This window comes from Apis dorsata, unplaced genomic scaffold, assembly GCF_000469605.1.
Source record: "Apis dorsata unplaced genomic scaffold, Apis dorsata 1.3 scaffold_83, whole genome shotgun sequence".
Taxonomy (NCBI): Eukaryota; Metazoa; Arthropoda; class Insecta; order Hymenoptera; family Apidae; genus Apis; species Apis dorsata.
Window position 1 is genome coordinate 762,961 of NW_006263381.1, and position 23,916 is coordinate 786,876.

At 30.3% G+C, this 23,916-nt stretch overlaps 2 protein-coding genes across 11 annotated transcripts in view; one reads left to right on the forward strand and one right to left on the reverse strand.

Annotated features, from left to right (window-relative positions):
• Window positions 1–2,427: 2,427 nt before the first annotated feature.
• On the reverse strand, window positions 2,428–4,882 carry LOC102675264 (protein MCM10 homolog). The gene is made up of 2 exons (XM_031508357.1): window positions 4,811–4,882; window positions 2,428–4,717 (listed from the first exon to the last, which is right to left on the reverse strand). The coding sequence occupies exon 2, from the start codon at window positions 4,706–4,708 to the stop codon at window positions 2,627–2,629; it is 2,082 nt and encodes a 693-aa protein (XP_031364217.1). The 5' UTR covers window positions 4,709–4,717; window positions 4,811–4,882; the 3' UTR covers window positions 2,428–2,626.
• Window positions 4,883–7,669: 2,787 nt separating this feature from the next.
• The window catches only part of LOC102676951 (protein couch potato-like), a 170,501-nt gene continuing 154,254 nt past the window's right edge, over window positions 7,670–23,916 (forward strand). For 2 of the 10 annotated variants that reach the window (XM_006611123.1, XM_006611127.1), the window contains exon 1: window positions 7,673–9,003. In XM_006611123.1, coding sequence (XP_006611186.1) covers window positions 8,941–9,003 — 63 coding nt within the window. In that variant the 5' untranslated portion in view covers window positions 7,673–8,940. Of the gene's footprint in view, window positions 9,004–9,024; window positions 9,867–20,908; window positions 21,593–23,916 lie in introns of those variants that run through there. The other 8 variants (XM_006611126.2, XM_006611124.2, XM_006611125.1 and 5 more) reach the window with 8 other exon arrangements.

Sequence of the window (23,916 nt, forward strand, 5' to 3'; positions counted from 1 at the left end):
ATGCAAAAGAATGCGCATAAAAAAAAGATTAGACGTCGTTCGTACATTTCATTTAAACAAATCAATGACGTACTTAGATTATGGCTTGCCTATGATCTCTTCCATAAGCATAGTTGTATAATCTGCTAACAGATTTATAATTTTTGGCAATCTTATTCTCCTGTATTGCTACAAAATATTTTTGTTCCTTCAAATGTTACATTTATCTAGCAAGGCAATACAAAGATGTAATCGTTATAAGTTTTGCTTAATCAAATTTTTCAGAATATGAACTTATTATTACCTCATATTTTATATGTATTGTACGCATAAAGTACATTTGTGCTATGTCCTAAAAATTTTAACTCATCTTTACTGAAATGAATTATGAACGGTAAAAATATGAATTTTAAAATTACGTAAAAAATTGTTGGCCGTACCATGATACACGTTCTATTAACCCCAGAAAGACCGAGGCTCGAACTATGTAAAAAACTAATGAGAGATATACTAAGTCCACCTAAGTTTTTCATGTTTTAAAAGCAGATATTTTAATAGGATGAGTAATTTTGGATTATGCGGAATATGAATAGAACATATATATTAATATTTTGTATGAGATTTTTCATTAATAATTTATTTAACCCAATCGCGATACATCAGAATTTAATTCTTCACAAGTTTCGTATATTATTACACTATTTGAATGTTTTTTACATATATGTCGTTTACAATTAGTACAATATTGCTTTCCCTTGGATAAGTTATATTTTATTCTTTTATTTCGTTTCCGATACATTTGTAGCAGCATCCTTTTCCTGTTGGTTTTTTTTGTTTTATTTTTTTTCTTTTTGCAGTTAGCTCCTTTATTTTTTCTATATTATTTATTGTATGCTTTTGCAATCTTGTTAAATTCGGATCTCTGTCTAATTGCTTTTGAATCAATTCATTGAATAATTCTTATAAGAAAATCTTTTGTGTATTCATTTTTATTACTCTAATTTAGATTTGCTATTATAAATAAGAAATATGCATTTAGAGCAACAATATTTAATAATGTATAAAACAGAGAGAATTCATCTCCGATTTCCACGTTTATATGAATATATTCTTGCCATTTGGTTTATGACAAATTCCTCTTCGTTGCAATGTAAAATATATTGGTATTTGTTTTTCTATCAATATATCTAATTATCGATTTTTCTATGCGAATCTTTAAACGATAATAAATAAATTTTTAGAAATTTTTTGAATGAAAAAAAAAAAAACATTTTTCAAATTTTGTAAATAGTGGACTCGAGGAAGGCCTTTCTCCCTCCTCCCCCGGTCTTTCTAGGATTAATAATATTTTGTGAAGTGATAAAGAGGGATATTGAAATAATGATAAAATAATAGTTTTCAATATTTAAATAATATCTATTAAGATGAAAAATATTTTAATTTTGGAAATAGAAATCACTTAAATAACAAAGAATTATAGTATTAATTTATAATTTTTTCTTTAATTTATAATTTTCAGGAAATTAATTCATATATCATTATAGTTTTGTATTTTTTAATACGTAATTTAAAAATATATTATTTATTTTACTGTTAATAATACAAAATTGTGAAAAATACAATTTTGTAATTTTAACAACTAAAATATTTTGATGTTCTTCTTCAAAAACACATGAAATTTGATAATTAAACATTATTTCCAATTTCTCTTTTTTCACATACTTATTACAAAATTTATACAGAAAGAAAATAAATTTACGTATCGTTAATATCAAAATTTAATAAAAATCTGAATAGAATATGAAAAAATGAATAAGAAATGAAAAATACAGTCTATGTTTCTCATGCAAAAAAGTTGCTATTAGAACCCGAAAATGTCAACAATAATAAATGTTTTCACAGAGCATATTTAAAATAATTACTTAAAAATATTTTAAGATTGTAAAATAAAAAAATAAATAATAATAGTAATAAAGAGAATAAAAAAATAGTTTTTAACATTTTTGCTCTGTGATAATTTCACAATAAAGGATATTTCCGGGTTCCAATTATAACGTCTTTTTACATTTTTGTTAATATTTTCCCTTTTTATACATATACGTAAATTTTACTTATATGAAAGGACAGAAAATTGTCTTTATATTATTGGTAAAATATATTTGCCTATAAGATGAGGTGCTGTTGAATAGAAATTTGAATAGAAAAATGAAAAGAAATTGGCATAATATAATAAAAAAGAAAATTCTCATAATCATTGAAATACATTTTATACCATTTTATACCTAATTTTAATATGTACAATTGGACGAGTATATTTAAATGTAAATATTTTTTTAATTGCTTTTGAAATAACATTCGTCTTGTAAAAATATTAAATTACATTTTTACACACACACACACACACACACACACCATATATATATAGAATATATATATATAGAAATTTCATTAATATAAAATTTTTTTTTTATTTTACTTTTGTATATTTTACATATATATTAAAAAAGTATAGATATTAAGGATAATAAAAAACAAACAAATAGAATTACATTTATAACATAGCATACAAATTGAATAGATGTAAAAGTTTTAAAAAAGATGTCACTCTTTTATATATATCATTTATAAATTTTTAATCAGCATGATATTATTTGTCATCATTTTCTGGTACTAAGAGATTAAGATTGGCATCTTTGATCATTGATCCTATATAAGTTTCTTCGTCTCCGCGTATGGATAATGCGGTGATAGAAACATTTGTTTTTCTTTCATCCATCATTGCAGCTTTTATCCAATTTGAACTGCTGCATTTTATACAACTATGCGAAGGTATTCTATCTAAACTTACAGTTCTATTTCCACAATCTGCACATTTAAAGAATCTTTTTATTGCATCAATAGCACGCAATAGATGTTTTTGATCCTTACACATGTCAGAAGCAGAAAATGATATATATTTACAAACTAAACATTTAACAGCTTTACAAGGAATTTTATAAGTAGTTAACATTTTCTCTTCTAATTTTTCTTTCATTTCTAGCTTATTGAAATATTTATCTTTTTCTTGCTCATAAGATTTTTCAATAAGATCAATATGACTAGATTTAGTTTGCATCATTTCTTTAAATTTATCTGATAAGATATTTGGTTTTTTTATTTCTTGCTTTTCATCATTTTCTGGCTCTCTTGGTCGTTTTTTCCCCCTTTCTAACTTTTCTTCTTTATTCAAACGTACTTTATTTGGATCCTTAGGTTTGATTTTTCCATTTTCTTTAACCCAATTAACTGCATTTCTTTTAGCAATATTAATTTGTTTTTTAGTTATAGGTTCTGACAAATCTATTATTCCTCTATGACAACCAATACCTAAATGGGGATTTGAAGAAAGCATATTTAAATTTTTTTTTTCTATATTATTATTTTTGCAGGAATTTAGAGATGCTTGAGATAGTAAAGTAGCTTTCCAACCTCTTGATTTGTTTATTTGTTCAAAATTTTTTTTTAATTGTTGTTCTGGTATTCCTACTTTTTCATTTTCATCTCTCATATTATTTAAATTTTTATTAATTAAATTATCATTTTTCTGACTTCCTGAAAGTAATGCTAACCGTTTAGCATCTTTTTCTTCTAATTTTTTGCTTTTCATTGCAATAACAGTATGAAATTCAGGCATATTGTTTAAAAATGGTTTCTGTTGTTGTCGTGTTTTTTTTTTTAACATATCTATTGAAAAATTCTGAGTGTTACTAAATGATTGTAACTCTGCTCTAAGAGAACATTTTTTATATTCTTTTTTCACATGATATAAACAAAATTCACAGCGACTAATATTTACAATAGAATTACATTGTTCTCCATTTTTTTTCTTTGATTTGCATTTTCCCATATCTTTAGATTTACCAAGAATCATGATCCTTTGAGGATTATCAATTGCTAATGTAGCTAAATCAAAATTGTCTTTAGATTCTAAAATATTTGGATTAAGAATACCTATTACAGTTCCAATAGTTGTTTTCCAAAGAGTTTTATGAGCATTACTAAACATAAAAAGGCTTATAGTGTTTATATTTTCAGATAAATCACTTATTTTCCATATAGAATATGAAGTTCCTTTTTGAGAAGTTTTTGGTAGAGATTTATTTATTAATACTCCTGCAATTACCCAATCTTTCTCTACATTTTCAGAATTAAGATGATATTTTATTTTTGATACTGTAACTGCTATTTTATCAATCATACGTGCTTTTAATTCTGCTGAAGAAACAATTGGATTAATGATTCTCAATCCAAAAAATGGATCACTATAAATATCTTTAGAAATAACTGTGATATTATTATTCATATTTACATTTTTATTAATTTTTGTTGCATTAAAATCAAATGTTTTACTATTTGTTTTACATGATAATGGTTTATCTTCATTCTTTTCAATAGTTTCTTTCTTTAATAAAGATTTTATATCACGTCCATAATTAGAATATTTTTGTTTCTCAAAATAACGTCTATCTTCATCATCTGAAGAATCAAGTATATCATCATGAATTTCACTTTTCTTTTGAACATTAATAGATTCATTTTCATTATTTAATTTAGAAGTATTATCTAAAAAATTAAAGTTTAATTCTTTCAGAGTTTGTTTTGGAGATGATTTATTATTTTCTTCTACTTCACTATTAGCTAAAAGATCATTTAAAATATCACCTATATCAGAATCACTATCATTATCCATTTTAAATATCTAAAATAAAATTATTTGTTATATCTCTATATGAATAAGATTATTTATCTATTTTATTATTATAAAAATATATTATTAACCTTTATTACTTACAATTTAAAAGAAAAAATATTTACTTCTAATGCAAAATAATAATTATAAAATGAATCACTAAACAAATTTATTTTTTTAATATTATCAGTTTATTAGCTTAATAAATTCCACAAGCATCAAGCTATATAAGTATTAAATCACTTCTAGCCATTTTTCGCGCCATTTCTTAATAAGAGAACAAGTCAAGTTTTCATTTATACGATTGAAAATTTATTTTTTTTTATTTTGTAAGTAAATATGAATATAAAATTTCTTCTAATTTGTCTAGTTAATATTATAAATAGGAAACATTAAATCCTTCTTAAATAAATGTAGTGAATTATTCAAAAACAATATACAGATAACCAATGGACAATATACAGATAACCAATAAAATTAAACATTCAATATTCGGTAATAAATAATGTAATATCTGCAATTTTAAATATTGTTATATTGTGTAATTAGAATAAAAAAAGTAATTATTTCAAGGAATTTAATATTTCAATAAAAAAATTAATGACTCAATATTTTTATCAAAAAACTACGAATTTATTATTTAATAACAATGTTTGATTTTGCTTGAAGAAAATTATATTATCATCAATATACTCGAGTTGAAAATCAGATATATAGGTTAATCTAGAGTATTGAGGTTTATTTATATATATATTAACGATTTTTTAGTGAAGATTCTTTTTAAATTAATTTATAACATGAAAATCATATAAAATATTTATTATAGACATTACAATTAATTTGAAGGATATTAGAATATTTTTTATAAAAGTAAAAATAGTATTAAAATTCGTAAAATAAATAATTTTTGAGAATCATATTTTTTATTCTTTTTTTTTTATATATTTCAAGATAATATTGATTTTTGAAATTATATATATTTGTATATTGAAAGAAATTATGATTTTTTATTATAATTTTATTAAACAAATTATTAAAAATTAAGACAATATGTATAAATTTATAGATTCGTATATTCGAAATCTTATTTTATTCAATAGTAGAATCATGAAAATAATGAAATAGAATGTTTTTTAAATCATTATGAAATATTATTTTAAATATATGTTTTTGAACATATGAATGATTATTGAGCGAGATAAATATAATGCATGGCATGCATGTTCGTTTTAAATTTATGCTGCAGTAATTATATGCAAGTCATTTCATATTTTTTTACATAAGCTATCATATGCAAAAGTAATTGTATTTAATTATTATTACTTTATGTTTATATGATGGAATTAGATTAAACCATTTAACCGTATCTAAATACGGTTATTCTGTATTGCAGCTGTAGAACCAACGATCGATTCAAGCAATAAGTTATCAATAAAACATTTTCTTCAATATATGTCTATCAAACTTACAATATGCAAGCATATTAGTTTCTATATTATGACTATAGTTTCTTTCATAACGAGAATTTTTTATTTATTTTTTGTTATATTTTCTGTTAAAAAAATCATTTCTTTAATATATAATTTTCAAGAAATATTCATCTCATATCTTTGCTTTTTAATGAACTATATTGATTATTTATAATTGAAATTCAATACAATTTCTTCTTTAAAACAAAGAAAATGAAATTAAATATTTATTTTATCAATATTAAAAATTTGCTTTAAAAAGAATTGTTTCTATTTGAAAAGTTTCATTTAAAATCATTATTGTTTTTCAAAATTAAAAAAATTAAAAATTGAAAGAAGAAAAAGAAATAGAAAAATAAAAAATAAGAATTAAAATATGTTTTATCGTATTGAATCATTCATCTTTTCGAGAAACTAATGAGAAATTTTATCAAATTTAATTCAAAATAATTTGCGATACGAATACCAATAACATTCTTCACTTACTAATCTCAAGGAAAACAGTGTATGACTTCCACCTGTCATGGGGAAAGCATATGGTTATAAAGTTTTTCGAATTGAACGGAACAACGCACAGTGGTTCTCTCTCTTTCTCTTATTCCATTGGAGAGCTCAATATTACTTGCATTCTATGGAAAATACACATTGTAAAAGAACAAATATATATATATATATATTTCAGTTCAGTATTATCGTAATAATGTTTTATACAGTCAGAAATTTATATTTCTACTAGAAATGAATAATAAATTAAATATAAATTAAATATAAAATAAAAATATAAAATAAAATAAATATACATTATTTTTTCAATATTTAAAATTAAAAAACTAGTGCTATAATAATTTCTAAAAATAATATCTTCTTGAGATTAAACATATTTTTTATAAATATTCATATTTCTCTTAGATTTACTTTAGATATCATAAAATATTAATATTTATAAATAAAATATTCAAAAAAGTAAGTATACATATTAAAAAATAAAAATCGTTTACATACATGAATAAACTTAATGCATAAAAAAGGAAATTTATGACTCGTAGATATCAATTTACAGACGATCGATTAACCTCAGTGTATATTGTTGAACGCGTCGCGGTGAAACGCGCGCTCCTCCATATAACGTACAACTAACCATAGCAACGTTATTATCAACACAATTTCTACGAAGTTACATTTTCGTAGAATTAAGGCGCGTAACAAAACTGGAGAATTCTTCATTTTTGTCTCCTTAACGAACTCGGTCATACCTCCATTTGATAGTACCAGAATTCACAATTTCCTCGCTCGGAGTCATCGCCAGTATCGTCAGAGGAAAAGGTAAAATAGGGAGGGCGAGTCCCCTCTAGGCGCGTGCCTTGCCCCTTGATCCCCTCATCATACCTCGTGCGTGACCCCCACCCCTGTATACCACCCACTCACCTACCCCGACCCAGTAGCCCGTGGGCCACCCCACCTCGCCCCACCCCAACACCGACAGCGATTCGACCCCGCGCGCGCACCCGTCTCAAGCGTCGTGTTCGTTCGCAGTCCGTCAGTCTATCGGCAACCTGCGTACCAGTCGTGTCGCAGTGCTTACGTAACAATATATTATTATTATTCTTACTTGCCTGACCGGTGTGTTGTTCATTTATAAATCGCGGTCTACGTTTTTTCGTTCGTCCCTCGCCGAGTTATTCGTCTTTCCTGCTCGGTCTCTCTAATTGGTTAATCATATAATTGTATACATATACAGAATCAATCAACATAACATATACATATCTTTCAATCTACTACATAAACGCAAAGGAATATAATACAAATACACATAAAAAACATACGACGAACGCACGCGCTGCGCTGGCGAAAAACGCGTTTTACGTCTAACGCAAATTGTCGTTACCTGTTTCTTGTCTGCATACATCGCCGCGCTGATACATCCGGATCCAGATCGTCGGTCAACGTTACCGTGCTCATCCATCTCCGTTCGCGTGATCGATTAATACGCGATTAATCAGTATCGTTTAATAAACGTGAATATAACGGAATACGTGAAGAGAGAGCGGATTATATCTCGGTGCTGCATGGGCTACTACCTGCCGGTAGATGAACAAGTGTCGTCGACGAATTACCACGGTAGAGCACGTTCTCTGGGTTTGGCCCTCCTCCACGGGCACGGTGTATCGATTGCTCTAAAATAGACGCGTGGGAACACCTGCAGGCTACATACACATTCTACCTACAACTCAGACCGTCTCGTTCTCTCTCTAGCCCTCTCTCTCTCTTACTTTCTCTCTGCATCGGTCTTTCCTGACGCCCTTGCAGCGCGTGACAGGTGCAACGAGAGTAACGGTAGCAGCACCGCGCTGTTATAGGGCTGGAGGTGGAGGAGGTAGTGACGGTGGAGGTGGAGGTGCAAGCGACGAAGAAGAAACATAACAGGAAGCGGAAGAAGCGAAACGACGAAAAGGAAGAGAGAGAGAGAGGGTAGAACGGAAGAAAGTAGAACCGACACATACATACGTGCGCGCGCGCGTTTAGATACGGAAAGGAAAGGAGTAAAGGTGGAGAAGGAGGAAGGAGGCGAAACGCCTGGGTTTCTCGCGAGAAAAGGGTTATTTCCAGTGATACGTCCTGGAGGCGCCTGTCGTCTTCGCCGGTACAACCATAACGCCGCCCGCTTTAAAACGCCCGAGACGGGATACGGTGGACTCATCGCCGCCACCCGCTCGAACCGCAGCCCCCGGAAACCCCGGACCATCCAGCAAACTCGCTTGCATCATGGACGCACCGCTCTCACAGAGTATGGACTCCGTCAACACGGTGGCCACCGGTGAAGACGAGGTACGTACACCAACTACACTGTATATTGTATCGTTAACGATGCGCCTGTGCATTACGCACGATCCTCTCTCTCTTCATATGTACTAAAGCCGCCGATCGCTTCCTCGTTTCACCCTTCTCCCTTTCTCTTCATTCGTCGCGACAAGACCGCGCGTGTAAATGCTTCTATACATTTGCATCGAACATCCAACATACTACCTTCCTTCCTTCCTTCCTTCCTTCCTTCCTTTCTTTCTTCCTTTCTATCACTTACCACGGTTACTTTCTGTCTTACTTCCACACTCGCCATATTGCTTATTTCTCTCGCGCCCTCTTTGTGTACCTCTCATTCCGTTTTTCTCTTTCTTTCCCGTTTTCTTCCCTCTCCTTCTCTACCTCTTGCTCTTTCCAGCTCTTTCCTCTTCCGTCCATCGTATCCCTCCCTCTTCGTCCCTCTTTTCATAGTTTGCACGTCACGAGACGCGCAGGCGCATTATACGCGCAAACTTTACGTGTGTTTCATGTTGTGCTGTAGTGCATATACATATAGTTATATACATATATGCGACTGAGTTCCGCGTAAGCGTGTGTATAGAGAGCGGTAACGTTTGGAACGTGTATATGGTTAGAGAGAAGGCGGGAATTCGATCGTGCACCACAATACACAGTGTGTGCCGCAGGTGACTCGTTTCCATCGTCCGCTCGATCGGACGGTAGGATGGCTGGTTAGGCTGGTTAGCAGGCCGGCTTCCTTCCTCACAGCCAAGCACCTGAGAGAGTGACGCGCCATGCCAGACCACGCTTGTTATTGATTTTTCCGCAACGCGAGAGCCGCGGAGAGCTAGCTATACGCTCTGTGTCACATCATATGCTGTTGGATTATGGTTTGTCACACGACATATGCATTATCAGAGGCTACTTACATACATAACTGCAATCGCGCGAATCTAACTACTGGAGTTATATGAATGATGCGTACACATATATTGAAAGTATTTCTGCGTGTTTTATTCAGTATACATATTAAATTTAATGGAGTGCGAGATCGTGTTCACTTGTGATGTACCGATCGATCAAATTCAACAATTATTGCAAGCCCCTGTCTCATGAACATTTCTCAATTCTTGATAAACTTTTACGAGATTTGTTGTTCTCTCTATCGCTGGATAAAAATTCTGGATTTTGTGATTTATTAAAACTATTCTTTGCTCAAATACACAATTTCAAATATATATTTAGTATTTTTAAGTATTATCAATATTTGATAAATGCAATGATACGTGAAATTTACACAATATGTTAAAGTAATACATATATCAGTATTTTTAATTAAACATCAGTGCTCCTTTGTAAGGTATCTTTTATATTCTATTCCATTTTAATTGATTTTACATCGTTCTAACGTTCACGTGACTCTTTTACCTCAGAGGGACAAAATGGAGTCGCTACTGACAATAGGATTGGATCAAAGACGATTTATTATTCACGATATAGAATTTCTCTTACTACTACCATCATTGTCGAGTAGAAAAAAACTTTACTTACTTCTCCGTAAACTTTTTATCTGTGTGTTATATTCAAGTACTTTACACACGATCGATTAAAAGAAAAAATTAAAAACATTGAAGAGAAAATTAAAAACATTCAAAAATTCGTATTCGCGAATCAGATTGCTGTTAATCTCGTGAGAGATGTTGCACAATTATGTGAAATATAGCGATACTTATTTTCGTCCAAGAACAACATTCACAGAATTATTCCTGGCAGTTTGTTTTCTCGTGTTTTCAACACGTTGTCTCTGATAAATCAATAATTTTTTCGTCCCGTATCTTTCGATTCTTTCGCACTCTTTGGATTCGGTCACGTTTCGTATGATCGGACGATCGAATGGATCGCGATTTCAACACGGAGAAAATCACGATTTTCTCGCTTGACCGGCTTTGGACGATTTGTCATTTAGATCAGGAAGAGTGATCCATCGAATGGAAACAAGCAACTCGAGAGCAGGAAACTTGATCATCGTTTTGCTCGATTTCCTTTTATGATTCTTTTCCGCGTATGTTCTTCCGCATTGTTAGCAAACAGGAACATCAATGCTCAATTAAAGGATTATCGATGAAGATCGATTTGTTCGTTGAATCGTTAGCATTTGAGAACGTGAAAGTTAATGGACGTTGTTAATGATCGACATTATCGTTTGTAATTATAGCCTGTTAAAAGATAATGATAATTTAACAGTATTTAATGATATTTTAATTCATTTTTTTAATAACATTCTTTGCCATAACTTCGTTGATAAATAATGAATATTACGAGATCAAAATTTTTTTGTAAAAATTAATTTTGAAAAATAATTAATGGAGAAATTATAGTAAAATTAAATTTTTTAATGTATGAAATGAATTTATAATACATTTTGAACGCAATTTCTGGATAGAAATAACAATTATATAAATACGAAATTAAACTTGCCTTTTATATATTAAAATGTAAAAGCAGATTCAGATTTATTTTATTATTCTATGCTATAACAGCACTTAATATAGGCGTGATTAAATATCGCACAAATGCATTCTTTAGGACGAATGAAACAATATACATTAATATTCTTTTAAATTGTCCTTGATTTTTAATTTACGATTATTAACATATAATTAAAAATTCAAAGAATTAAAAAAAGAATTAACTTTATCTCAATATCCCAACGATATCATTTTATGATAATAATCATTCATAAATTACATTAAAAATTCACTAAAAAATCTGTTCCATTCCATGTATCATGTATGAAATCCGAGTTTTTCAATTCTGTACTTTCCACCTGTATTTACCACAACCAATGAAATAAGACATCGCAAAAAAACTTGATAATCGTTCATAAATCACCAAAAAAAAAAAACCCGTTAAAAAAAATCTCTTTTTCCCTTATATCAACTACGAGTAACATGATAAAATTCGAGTTCCTCAACTCGACAGTTCCGACATTCAACCAACGGAATAAGCCGGTGAAGAGCGTATAATAAAAATTATATATATACTCTGAATCTCGGGATCCTCGGGTTCGTAATTAAAATTTAGCCAGTGATCTTGAGATAAAAAGTGTGTACAGCTTTTTTTTTTCCAGTTGGGAAGGGAGAAGTTGCGTGATTTTTACCCTCTGTTCGCCACTGTTGATGGTTCCTCTTCGCGTTTGTCACCATCGAGAAAAACCACGACGGGTAGGGGAAAAATTTAATTCTCGCTATGCAGTTGATAAAAAAGATATTTGTTGCGTGATGAGGCCACGCTTGGATGTAACGAGGAAACGTTTTTACATTTCCCACGACCGTTTCGCAGCGAAAATTCAACAAAATGGCCACTATTTTTGCGTCCGTTTCTTTCATTCGCTATAGAACGAAAAAAACAATCAACGAATGCTTTTGAATTTATGTATCAAGCCTGTTAATTATTAATAGATGTTGGAATAGTATATTTTTGTTTTTTTTACATAGATCATTTTTCGTGAAAATGTATTTAAATTTATTTAAAAAACGTTCAAATCCTTCTTCGTTGCATTCTAAGCGTTTTATATGTTCCTTTTGTCGAAGTGACAAAAGGATGAATAAAAGTGCAGTGCACAGCAATAATTAGAGATTACCTTGATTTAATTGCGAGAGCAATGAAAAATCGATGAAAATGAAATATTCAGAATTTAATGAAAAAAAAAAAATGGATGTAAAAAAAATATATTATAAAAAAAAAATAATTAAAATATTTATATACATTTCATTTGAATTTAACTTAACATTCCAATATAGATATTTGTTCTAAATTTTCTTCACTTTGTTGTATTTTTTCTTTTGTTTTAGATATAGAAAGATCGAATTTTACGCGCTTTGAGATACGCTATTAGCTTGTTTAAGTTGGTTTTGTATATGTACTATAGGAAACTTTACAGCTTTTGTACAAGTGAGGCTTGTTTAATCGTAACGAGATAAAGATACTTGCCTCGAATTTATTTACGAACATGGTTATATTTCGAGATTAATTTTTCGAAGAATGACATCTTATTCTTGTTAATATTATTTTAGAAATATAGATTAGAAATATAGATTAATTATTTTTATTACTTGTTATTGTAGATTATAGAATTTATATATACATATATATTATTTTCATAATATCAGATTTTTATAGTCATAAGAAAGAAATCAAAAGAAATCATATTATTAAAAGAAATAAAATTGTATTTTGATTAAATTAATCAGTATATAAATACCACACTATACATTATACATTTTATAACTGCTTTATATAAATACATTTCAATAAAAATCAATATTGATTGAAAAAATTTAAAATCGATCAATTTTTCATTGGCCAATTAATATTAATTATCAAGATAATTGTAATATTGTTGAAACGTTAATTTGATCTCTTGAACACGTACAACAATTTACTCTGCGTCATAAATTTTCATCTATCAAACTCCATTCACCGTTCAAGAACAAAACTGCTAATTTTATCATTGATCCAAAACTATAATCAGCCCGTATTAGATCGCATTCGACGCTTAGAAATTATACATCTGATCAATTATCGAAACAAATTTGCCCGATATCATATTCTGAAGTGATAAATTACTTGAAGCGAATTAAACACCGGTTTAATACGAACATTCGATCACGTATGATAATTGGAAGGCGGAAGTGGCGATCTCCGGATATCAATTCGAGGATTTAAACCGCTTAACGAACCCTTGCACGGATCAATTTCAAAAATAAGTTCCACGCGGTGGAACTTCGGTTCGCGGTCAATTAGCCTCGAACGAGCTCATTGGAATTTTTAATGTTCTCCCCCGGAAGTCAGCGCGCGTCTGGGAAACACGTGGAACAAATTTTCGCGATGAAGCAAAGAAGAAACTGAAGTTCAAGAGTCAAGGTATTATTTTTAATACCGATCGTTCTGATGTTTGATATGTTTGCATACCACGAATGATTTTCCATTGAAAGTACGATTTGAAATAATAATAGAAATTTTGCAATTGACATTATGCATGGGAATTAGGTTAAGAAAAGAATAGTTAAGATATTTTAATTTAAAGTTAAAAAGAAAATTTGATTATCGTTGAATAATTCTCTGAAGGATTCGTTGAAATTAAAAATGAACAATTTATAATATATAATTTATAATAGTACTAGTAATGTATCTATAGTAGTGTTTGAAAATTTTTGTATATTAGTTTTTATTGTATTTTTACTTTTCAGTGAAGATTTAATATTTTTTATGTTACATAAGTCATACCTGTCGTTCCATATTTTATTGCAGATGTCTCATAAAAAGGAATCATGATATTTGTTGAAGATATTAGCATTTTCTATTTTTTTTTTTTTTTTCTAACCCTGTTATTTTTGTGGGAATCAGAAGACCAAGAGAATTTTTTATCTCTATTCAAGATGGAAAAACAAAGAAAAAATTTAATTTTTAATTTCTATTCAAAGCAAAAAAAAAAAAAAATGGGAAATTTTGGGAAATTTTTAACCAAAATTTTTTTTTTTTTTTTGCTTTGAATAGAAATTAAAAATTAAATTTTTTCTTTGTTTTTCCATCTTGAATAGAGATAAAAAATTCTCTTGGTCATCTGATTCCCACAAAAATAACAGTGTTAGAAAAAAAAAAAAAACAATGTGAATTTTCGGTAGATTTTCAACCAGAATTTCGTTGTTTCGAAACGCAGAAAATTTTCATGTTAGGATTGCGTAATGCAAAAATCGATGGAATCACGAACCGTGGTCGATTGTATAACGATCGGAAACGCTTTCCAGGTTTTCTACGCTCTGATTCATTTTTTTTATAACAGTCTGGATGCGTTAGAGATCTACTCTTTGGAAAATGTGGCGAGCGCAATGAAAGAATTAATTTTCTAGTTCGACGAGGACGATATAAAATGGAAATTAATTTTGTAACGCTTCTTGCCTTTTCGTTAGTATGTTCACGCTCGATAATCAATTTAAGCGGGATGGTTGCATTTTTATTTTTATCAGAATGTATAGAAACATCTGTTGATTTTTCATTTGAACGAAAAAATTTCTTCGCCAATATTTAATAAATGACTTTATCCACAACTTTGTATTTATAGTGTACGAATTTATTTCCGCCAAATTCACTAAATTGCGTTTCTCAGCTTTCAACTGTATATATTTTAAGTAATTAAATTTTGAACCATATTTACATTAATATCAATTAAATCTATCACAAAATTACACAAATTTCATATAACGAAACTATAGAGTACTATAATATATTAAATTCAATTTTCAATTCTACGTTGAATTTCAATATTTAATGTGGATTGTATACAACAAAATGATTCTAAAAAGTAAAAAGTAATTTCATTGTGCATATATATGTACATATATGAGTACAAAGTTTCAGACATTTATGCTGTAATCAATCAAATAAGCATGACGCTTGAAAACAATAGGTACGAGTCATTTTGTGTTCGTAACCCTACCCAGTCGAGGGTTACTATTTCCTCTGCACATTCGTTCTTCGATTATACAAAACTTTCAAAAGCACTAACTATTTCTTTAAAGAAGCAAACTTCATCATTTTCCAACACAAACTTCATTTCAAACTTTATTCATAAAATCAAGAAATTGCATAAAATCACAAAAAAGTAAAATTTTTCATCTTATGAAAATGACATTAACCTAAGATTTCGGATCGTTTCGTCATGGGACACAATTAATCGTATAAAATACTAAATGTACTAAATATTGTATAAATATATTTCAAATCAATAACTTTTGTACGTAGAGATGCGATTTTAGATAAATTATAGGTTAGATTACAATTTTCAATACATACTTCGTAATATTAACATTTCCGACCGAGTGAAAACACAATTTCAATCGAAGCATCCGCCATGTTTTCGCGAGAATAACGCGACTAGCACCAGATTTATCCGTGCGTGCGAATTCGAATTTCGGTTAATTTGCACGCATTAACGTTTACCTTCGAAATGTCCAAACCTCGGTTGCAAGTTGTTGCGCACGTGTGTACGTATAAATTAACGCAACGCGTAGGACTGGACCGCGACGAATCTGAGGATAAAGGAGTGAGAGAGAAAGAGGGAGGGCATGCGTATGAAACATGCGCCAACATAAGATGAAAAGAGTCAAAGTGACAGAGAGAGAAAGACGGAGATACATGGAATCGGTGAGAGGTTAGTTCTCTTTATGCACGCACCTGCACACATCAATGAAAGTTAACGCATAATGTGATACCGTGTTGAACCTACGGCTAAGAGGATAATGCCGTTATACCTCGTACTCGATAACTATTTGCCCAGTGAATTTGAAATATCTTTGTCGATTTTTTCACGGGCCGATGGAACTTTCACGGAGTCTCGCACTCACCGTAGAAACGGCACTTGCGCATAAATCCTGATGATTATGGTGTCTTCGTGTGTGGGTATACGTCTTAGGTCTCTCTCTTCTATAGTCTCTACGTATATAGACATTGCATGTATCTGTGCATTTCTCTCTCATCATCCTGGTAATCTTGATTTAAATTATCGAAATAATAATATATTTTATATTTTATTCCAAATTTTAATTCCCTATTAAAAAATATTTTATCTAAATCTAGAATAACGATTTCTTGAAATGATATTTGAAATGTTTTTTCTGTAAATTTTACTTACTACTTTAGTTTTGAATACAATCTTGTGCAATATATTGGATAAAGCTGCACTCTCTGAGGAAAATTTGATTTCGCTCGAGCATTGAGGTTAGAAGAAGGCCAAATACACGGAGAATCTTGGTTCTACTTGGAACGTACGCGTTGGATTATTTCGTGGATCGTTCAGATAGGAAATTGTGAGGGCGAAGGTTGCCCGGTTTGATTCGATTTCGAGGGATTTGTAGAGGGGAATTTTATTTTCTTAGGATTAGCTTCGTTTCTCGATCGTTGAACGTGTTGACTGGAGGACGAGACAATTTTCGACACGAGGGAAGGAAGTTTAAATACCTATCTTTATCTGTAATATTAAAATATAATACAGCTTTTAAGATTTTGACATTTCATAAAAAAAAGTTATGCACTTTTCAAAGATTCTTTTCTATTTGAATTACATAAATTTTACGTACTTATTTTTTGAATCTGAAATAATTATAGAATCAAAAAAAAATTAATCTAGAAATTAAATCCAAGAAACCGGTAATTAAAAATCATTGTTAAAATTATTTTCCTCGAAATCCGAATATCGAATCACCACGGAAACATTGATAAGATCGAGTCGGAAAAAAGAAAAATCGTCACTTCACTCGAAGTTTACTATTTCCTTGGGAAAAAACGTTGCAACTGGAGAAGCATGCAAAGAATTACGTTCTAGCGGCGCGAGGCGAGCGTATGTTCGAATGACTGAGATAAAATAGCTACGTAACGTGTTTTCCTGGAAGTGAAGCTTTGGAAGAATTTCTTTTGTAGGAAGAAACGCTTGTTCGCGAAACACAGCGAGTCGAGAGACATATATACATACATATATACATACATACCTACAATTGGAACAGACGAAAGAGCGAAGGTAAAGGAAAGGAGTAGGGTCGTTTTTCGGTGTGATCCGCGTGATAAAGTAAGGGGATTGTAGTGAAGTTATGTCGGCAATAAAATTCACCCGGTTGTCTTAAACCGCACAGGAGAATTTTTCCAAGCGGTAACACGTAAGCGGTTTACGCAAGAAGGTCCTAGTAGCTCTCGTGTAATCGTCGTTATTACGTAAGACTCTTTTATTGTAGCATCATGTTGCAAAGTACATATGCGGTTTTCGCACGCGTACATCATTCCACGTTCGTCGAGATTACGACGAACATATATATATATATTTTTTTTTTGTAAGAATTTAATTGCGCATTCGCCGAGATGTAAGTATTTTTCGAGGAATATTGTTCGATAGATTTCACGAGATAATCCGAAACGTTCTATTTGCGTCTGAGATACAATGGTTGAATAGGTAATTCGCCCGATGTCTAGAATACAATGGTACGACGATCCGAAACGCGTTTCGAATATAGCGGAGAAAATTAATTGGTTCGCAGTAGCCCGCGAGAACCACTTTGTTTGCAAGTAATGGCCGTTGATGCGGCCGTAGAACGTTCAAGAAAGATTGCATTAAAGTCTAAGTTTAAGTACACACTTTATATACCCTCGAAAGCATCTTCATCATCTAATATTCTCAAAGATTTGAGTCTGTTTTTAAAAAAAAGAAAAAAGAAGATATTATTCGTAATATATTATTTATAACGTTACTTAAGAATTTTTATCTCTTGGCGCAAAAAATTATATTCGCTTGCAGTCACTTTTGAAGAAATTGAAGAATTATACAATTTTCTTATAATAACTCGTTTTAACGAATATCATTACTTACTGCATATCTATTGCGCGCCATAACAAAGGTTTTTTTTTTTTTAAACGCCGCGAATAGAAGCGAAAATTCATTACAATATCGATGAACCGCTCTCGACGTGACTTCAATTCATTAAAATGTATTGCTACGATATATAGCTATAGCTTCGGGTTGGCCCGCAAGCGCAAACACACGTGGGCTATTTCGGTAATTGTCAATATTTAAAAGGTCAAATCTCTGCGGTCCGTGGCTGAATATCGAAAATAATAAGCTGTTCGGCCGGAATTCAGGTTTCTGTTCCCCATGGATGGATAAAGGATGATCCGTGTCGAGCTTCTTGAATGACGAAACTCAATTAAACTTGTCGGCCGCGAAATAACATTCCCCGAAATGGGATTTATCGCGAGGACGAAAAACAGATGGGGCAACGGTAGCTTTGAGCTTTGTCTCGGAACTTTAAAAAGCACTACGATCGAAAACGATGCGGATCGGTCGAACGAGGCAATCCAACACTGCCAATCACGGTTTCAATTTGGACTGCAAATTTTTTTGCAACCGTTCCTATTTCTTGTATCGGTTTCTCCTCTGGCAAGGGTCGGTCAGCAGATCGGGTTCTACTTTCTAAATCTAACGCGGCTAGATAACTCGTCCAGCAACTTTCCGACAAAACGTTGAAACGTTGTTGAAACGTTTTATTATTACGCAGGTGTAATCTGATTGATATCGATCATTTGTCAAATGTGATTTTTCATTTGTCATGTAAATTAATTTGCTTAAAGGCAAACATATCTTGTTTTCATTATATTTTGTTGTAAATATAATTAGAGAAAATATTATTGACTTAGAAAATTTTTTTTCGAAATTGCATTGTATTGTAATCTTTTATAAAATAATGTTATTTATTATTACTATATTTTTAATATTTTTAATATTAAATTGATGGAAATATTAGGATATTTTTTTTTAGATTGAGTATATATATCGTGTTAACATATTAGAACAACTACTTATCAAAATTACGAATTTCATAATTTTTTGTTTTATTGAATCATTGAAAACGTGAAAATATTTTTGATAAAATTAATATTATAATTTATTGAGATTTATTTTTATGATATCACTTTAATTATATTCATTCGTATGTAAAATAAATATTTAAATATTATAGATTTAGTAATTTTAGTGTTAAGCAATGCTAGAAACAATGTGATTTTTTATGAAATCATAATGTACTTCGCTTATTAATATTTCTGGTCAAGTTCAGTTTCGAATACAATTTATCTTTATGTTCATCTAATATAAATCGCATTAATCTTCGTATTCGTCAATCTGTGAAGTATGTCTGACCATAATCAGTATTATTTCACTTTGCTCTCTTTCTACTACGTAGTCAGCAATTTCATTACATTCACACGTTTCAACGAATCGATGAATCATTTCAAATAATTCTCTAATTTTAATATTTATATATCTATATTTTATATTTATCCATTAAATATCTATTAAAAATTAATTTATTTTCAAATTTTTTTACATTTTATAATGTCTTAAAAATCACTTATTTTATCGTAAAAACATTTATTTATATCCTCATCGAAATTAAAATAATCGATAGCTCGTTTTCGTGATCAACTAATATCAGTTCGTTCTATTCAAAACAAGCAGCGCCCTCACGTTTCGATGACATACTTTACCAATCGATTCTCATTATAAAGATCGAGAAAAGTGGACAAGCTTCGAATAGCAGTGGTGTACAATCGAGATTTACAATTGCATTTGAACTTAGAAAGAGAAGTCGTTATACGTAGAAGAATAATCCTCTTTCCTTGACCGTTCTTCTTTCCGATAATTGGATTTGCTCGTTCGTACGTTTCAGCGCGTAAGGAACCGCGTTAAGTCGACTTTGTTGGGAAGTATCAAAGGTATCCTTACGAGCAACGTGGTTAGTGAAGCTTGAGTGCGATCGATTCTCGAAGTCACCATACAATCACCCAGGAAACGACAAAAGCACAAAGTTTTTTAAAATATTAATGATTTGCGGTACATTATAGAAAATTCGATCGATATTCGCGATATTATATACACAAACACAATGAAAATTGTATGAAAATTTAAATTGATATAGTTATCATCGATAGTATATCAATGATATAGTTATAATCGAGAAAAAATTAAATAACATTTAGTATTAATTCCGTTAACGATAGAAATATAAAAATTATTATTTCTTAAATATTTAAATTGTCTTGTATAACGATCACAATAAAATTCTTTAATTGATTATTATTAGCGATGTAAAATAAAACAGATCGAATATCCTTAAGTGAGTTCCTATCGATTATGAATCTATTTTATCGTAATTATTTTATTCTTATCAATCTCGAGTCAACGATTGTAATTAAGGAATAAAATTGAAATCAAGATCAAATTATCCGTTTTAAAATTTTATTCAATAAATCTTAAAAATATTACGACTATTTTTCATTTCGCAATACAACAATATTTTCTATTAAATTTTTTTATAGTTGTAGAAGTTTATGGTACACAAGGTTTTTTTATCGTGCAACAAAATATTATTATTTAATCATAGGTATCGAGTATATTGTTTCCCTCGGGAAGTGTGAAAAATTCTCCCTACGAGAAAGTATTTTCTCCTGTTGAACAAAGAGGTCACGACAATTTGTTGCGGAACAATGAGGATCTCGCAGGCTTCGTTTAACCGATACAAAAAAGAAGGTTAATCGTTTTATACGGCAATTATCAATAAGTACTGATGTTTTTATTATATATTATAGATAAATTCTGGCTCTTGTCAGGATTTAAACCATTTCATAATTATCATCGAAATATATCATATTATGAAAGTATTATTCCCGTGTTATTTCTAATCTGCAAGTTTCCGATCATCTCTGTATTATTTCTATGGACGATTAGACCGACATGCGCTCCTCCTCGCGTCGAAACTACAAATTAGGATTTATAATCTTATAATATTCGATTGCTAATCCGGCAAAGCTGCTCGTAAATCTTGACAGCATACAAAATTGGACAACATTGGTTAGTGATTTATTAGTCAGTTGATAACTACTTCATTACATCGAAGAGATCAGTGTCAAAAATTTTAATTATTTGTTCATCGCTTTGATGCAATGAATTTAATCAATGGTTTTTTTTTCGTGTCAATGTGTGATTCAAATCGTTTTTACCCATGGAGGGAATGAGGTAAATGCAAAACATTTTAATTAGCTTAATTAAATTAATAATAAAAAGGAATTAAATTGATAGAATTAATTAAATTAATAGAATTAACAAATTTTATAAATAAGATATGTTAATTGAATATTAAATGGGAATTAATATTGAATTCTAAAATGGTGTAAGTGTTTGAATATGTTTCGTCAAATTTCAGTGAAGATTAAGTTTCGTTTATAAATTTTTTTTTTTGTTTAAAATTCATATAGATAGAATAATATAAAATCGATTGGTGCATATTTACAAATTTATTTCATGCATAAAAAATATAGTATATTATGCCAACTAGATATTTGGTTATACATTATTTAAATTTATTATTTTTCATGGATAAAAAAGTTTCAAAATATTCTAAAATATATGAAAATTTTATAACTCAGAGTGTGCTTGATCCATAGATATATTCCAGTATGATGGATAGTACAGATATGTATAAAAATGAATCCTGGATTTTCGCTAGCTTGGAATAGCTCAAAGATATCAGCATATAATATTAGTCGACCAATTTCTGATGATCGCTAAATTCGATTTTATGTATTTTCGTTGTAACTATGATCGTGAGGTTAGGAATTTTTTATTCAAACAATTTCTTGATATCGGTAAAAACAATCGCGACAGTGACGTGCTGTGTACATATACATGTACAAGGTTTGTAGCGACGATCGATATATTCAGTTGCAAGCAGTTGCGGTAGGTTAGTTGTTTCCTTACTGTAATAATGTACGAGAGCATGTACGATTAGATATGTGCTTGATGCCCTAAATTTTCTAGCGACTGCTTTAAAATTTTCAAACAGTATTTCTGCTAGCTTTTCGTGACACGTAAATTGCATCCGATTTTTCGAATAAAAATACTCTATAACTCTATAACTCTATGATAATACTCTATTATTCTCTTATAAATAAAGGAATAATAGAAAAAATTCATAAACAGAATGATATTACGAAATTAATGAAATAAATATTTGATTAATCGTGTTATAGATTAAATATGTAGTACTTAGATTTGATTGTAGAACACTATCGACACCTGTAAAGTCTATTGTAAGTAAAATCACATTCCACAATTGATATATATTGTTCAGAGATTATCGATAAAATAATAATTATAATTGCAGGAAATATTTGTGTCGTAAAAAAAAGAAAAAAAAATGAAAACAAAACGTGTTACAAAGTATTGGCGTGCACGCGTCGAGCGTACAGGTAGAAATACGCATTCAGTTTCTTTGAGCGATCGATAAATTCAGTCATACGCGGTTGTGTGGTGTGTCAGTTCTGTTTCTCAGCACATAATATCGTATGTATATACCTAACGCATTGAATTTCGTACAGCTTGGGGAATGATTGTATAACGATGAACAATTGGACTTGGGACTCTAGCGGGAGGGCATTATGGTAGAGCGGATGTTGTATAACGGTTAGCCAGCGAAGAGGAACGAGACGGGAGCAGCAAACCGTAAACGCCACGAGCGTTCATCCTCCCTGTCCTTTTTCTTCTTTCGCATTTCTTTTTACTTATCTCTCTTCTTCTCTTTCTGTCTTTTACCTCCTACCTTTGTTTTTTGCGACACTCTCTTTCTGTATCTCTATTTGATCTTTTTACTTTTCGTCTTTCCTTTTACACTATAACCTCTCTTTAATTTTTCTTACATTTTCTTCGATTTCATCGTTTTCTCTGTTTTTTTTTGTTTCTATTTTGTTTTTTTGTTTTTCTCTGAATTATTTGTTTTTTTATTTCTATTTTCTTTTCCCTTTTCTAATTGCTGAACATTCTCATAATTGTTGGTAAGACATTTTATTAGCTGTTAGTTTAGAATCTAAGAGCTAGTTTCCCCATGCACAGGTGTACGTATGCGCGCGCAAGTGTGCGAAAGAGAATATTTGTATGACATAAAAGGAAGAAAGAGATATAGATAAAAAAACAGGGAGAGAGAATGAGAGAAGCGTTGTTTACTACGAGACTCGAAATAATATTAATATTATGAAGTCGAGAATAGAGATTATTCTCGCACCTGCCAGGTGTTCTACATAGTTTGACGAAATTTTCAATACACGCCCTAAACTATTGGCTCTTATTCATGAGTATACCACATGCCATTTACAGAGATTTTGTTGATTCGCATTATTTGATCGTTGTTTCACATTGTGTTAGTTAATTGGACTTCATTTTTATTCTCTTTATTCTCTAGTTTTTTTGTAATATTACGTGCATTTAATATTAAAGCATTTTATACAAATTGAGATATGAAGCGGAAATGAGTTTTATTAGTAATTAAAAAAAAAAAAAAAAAAGAA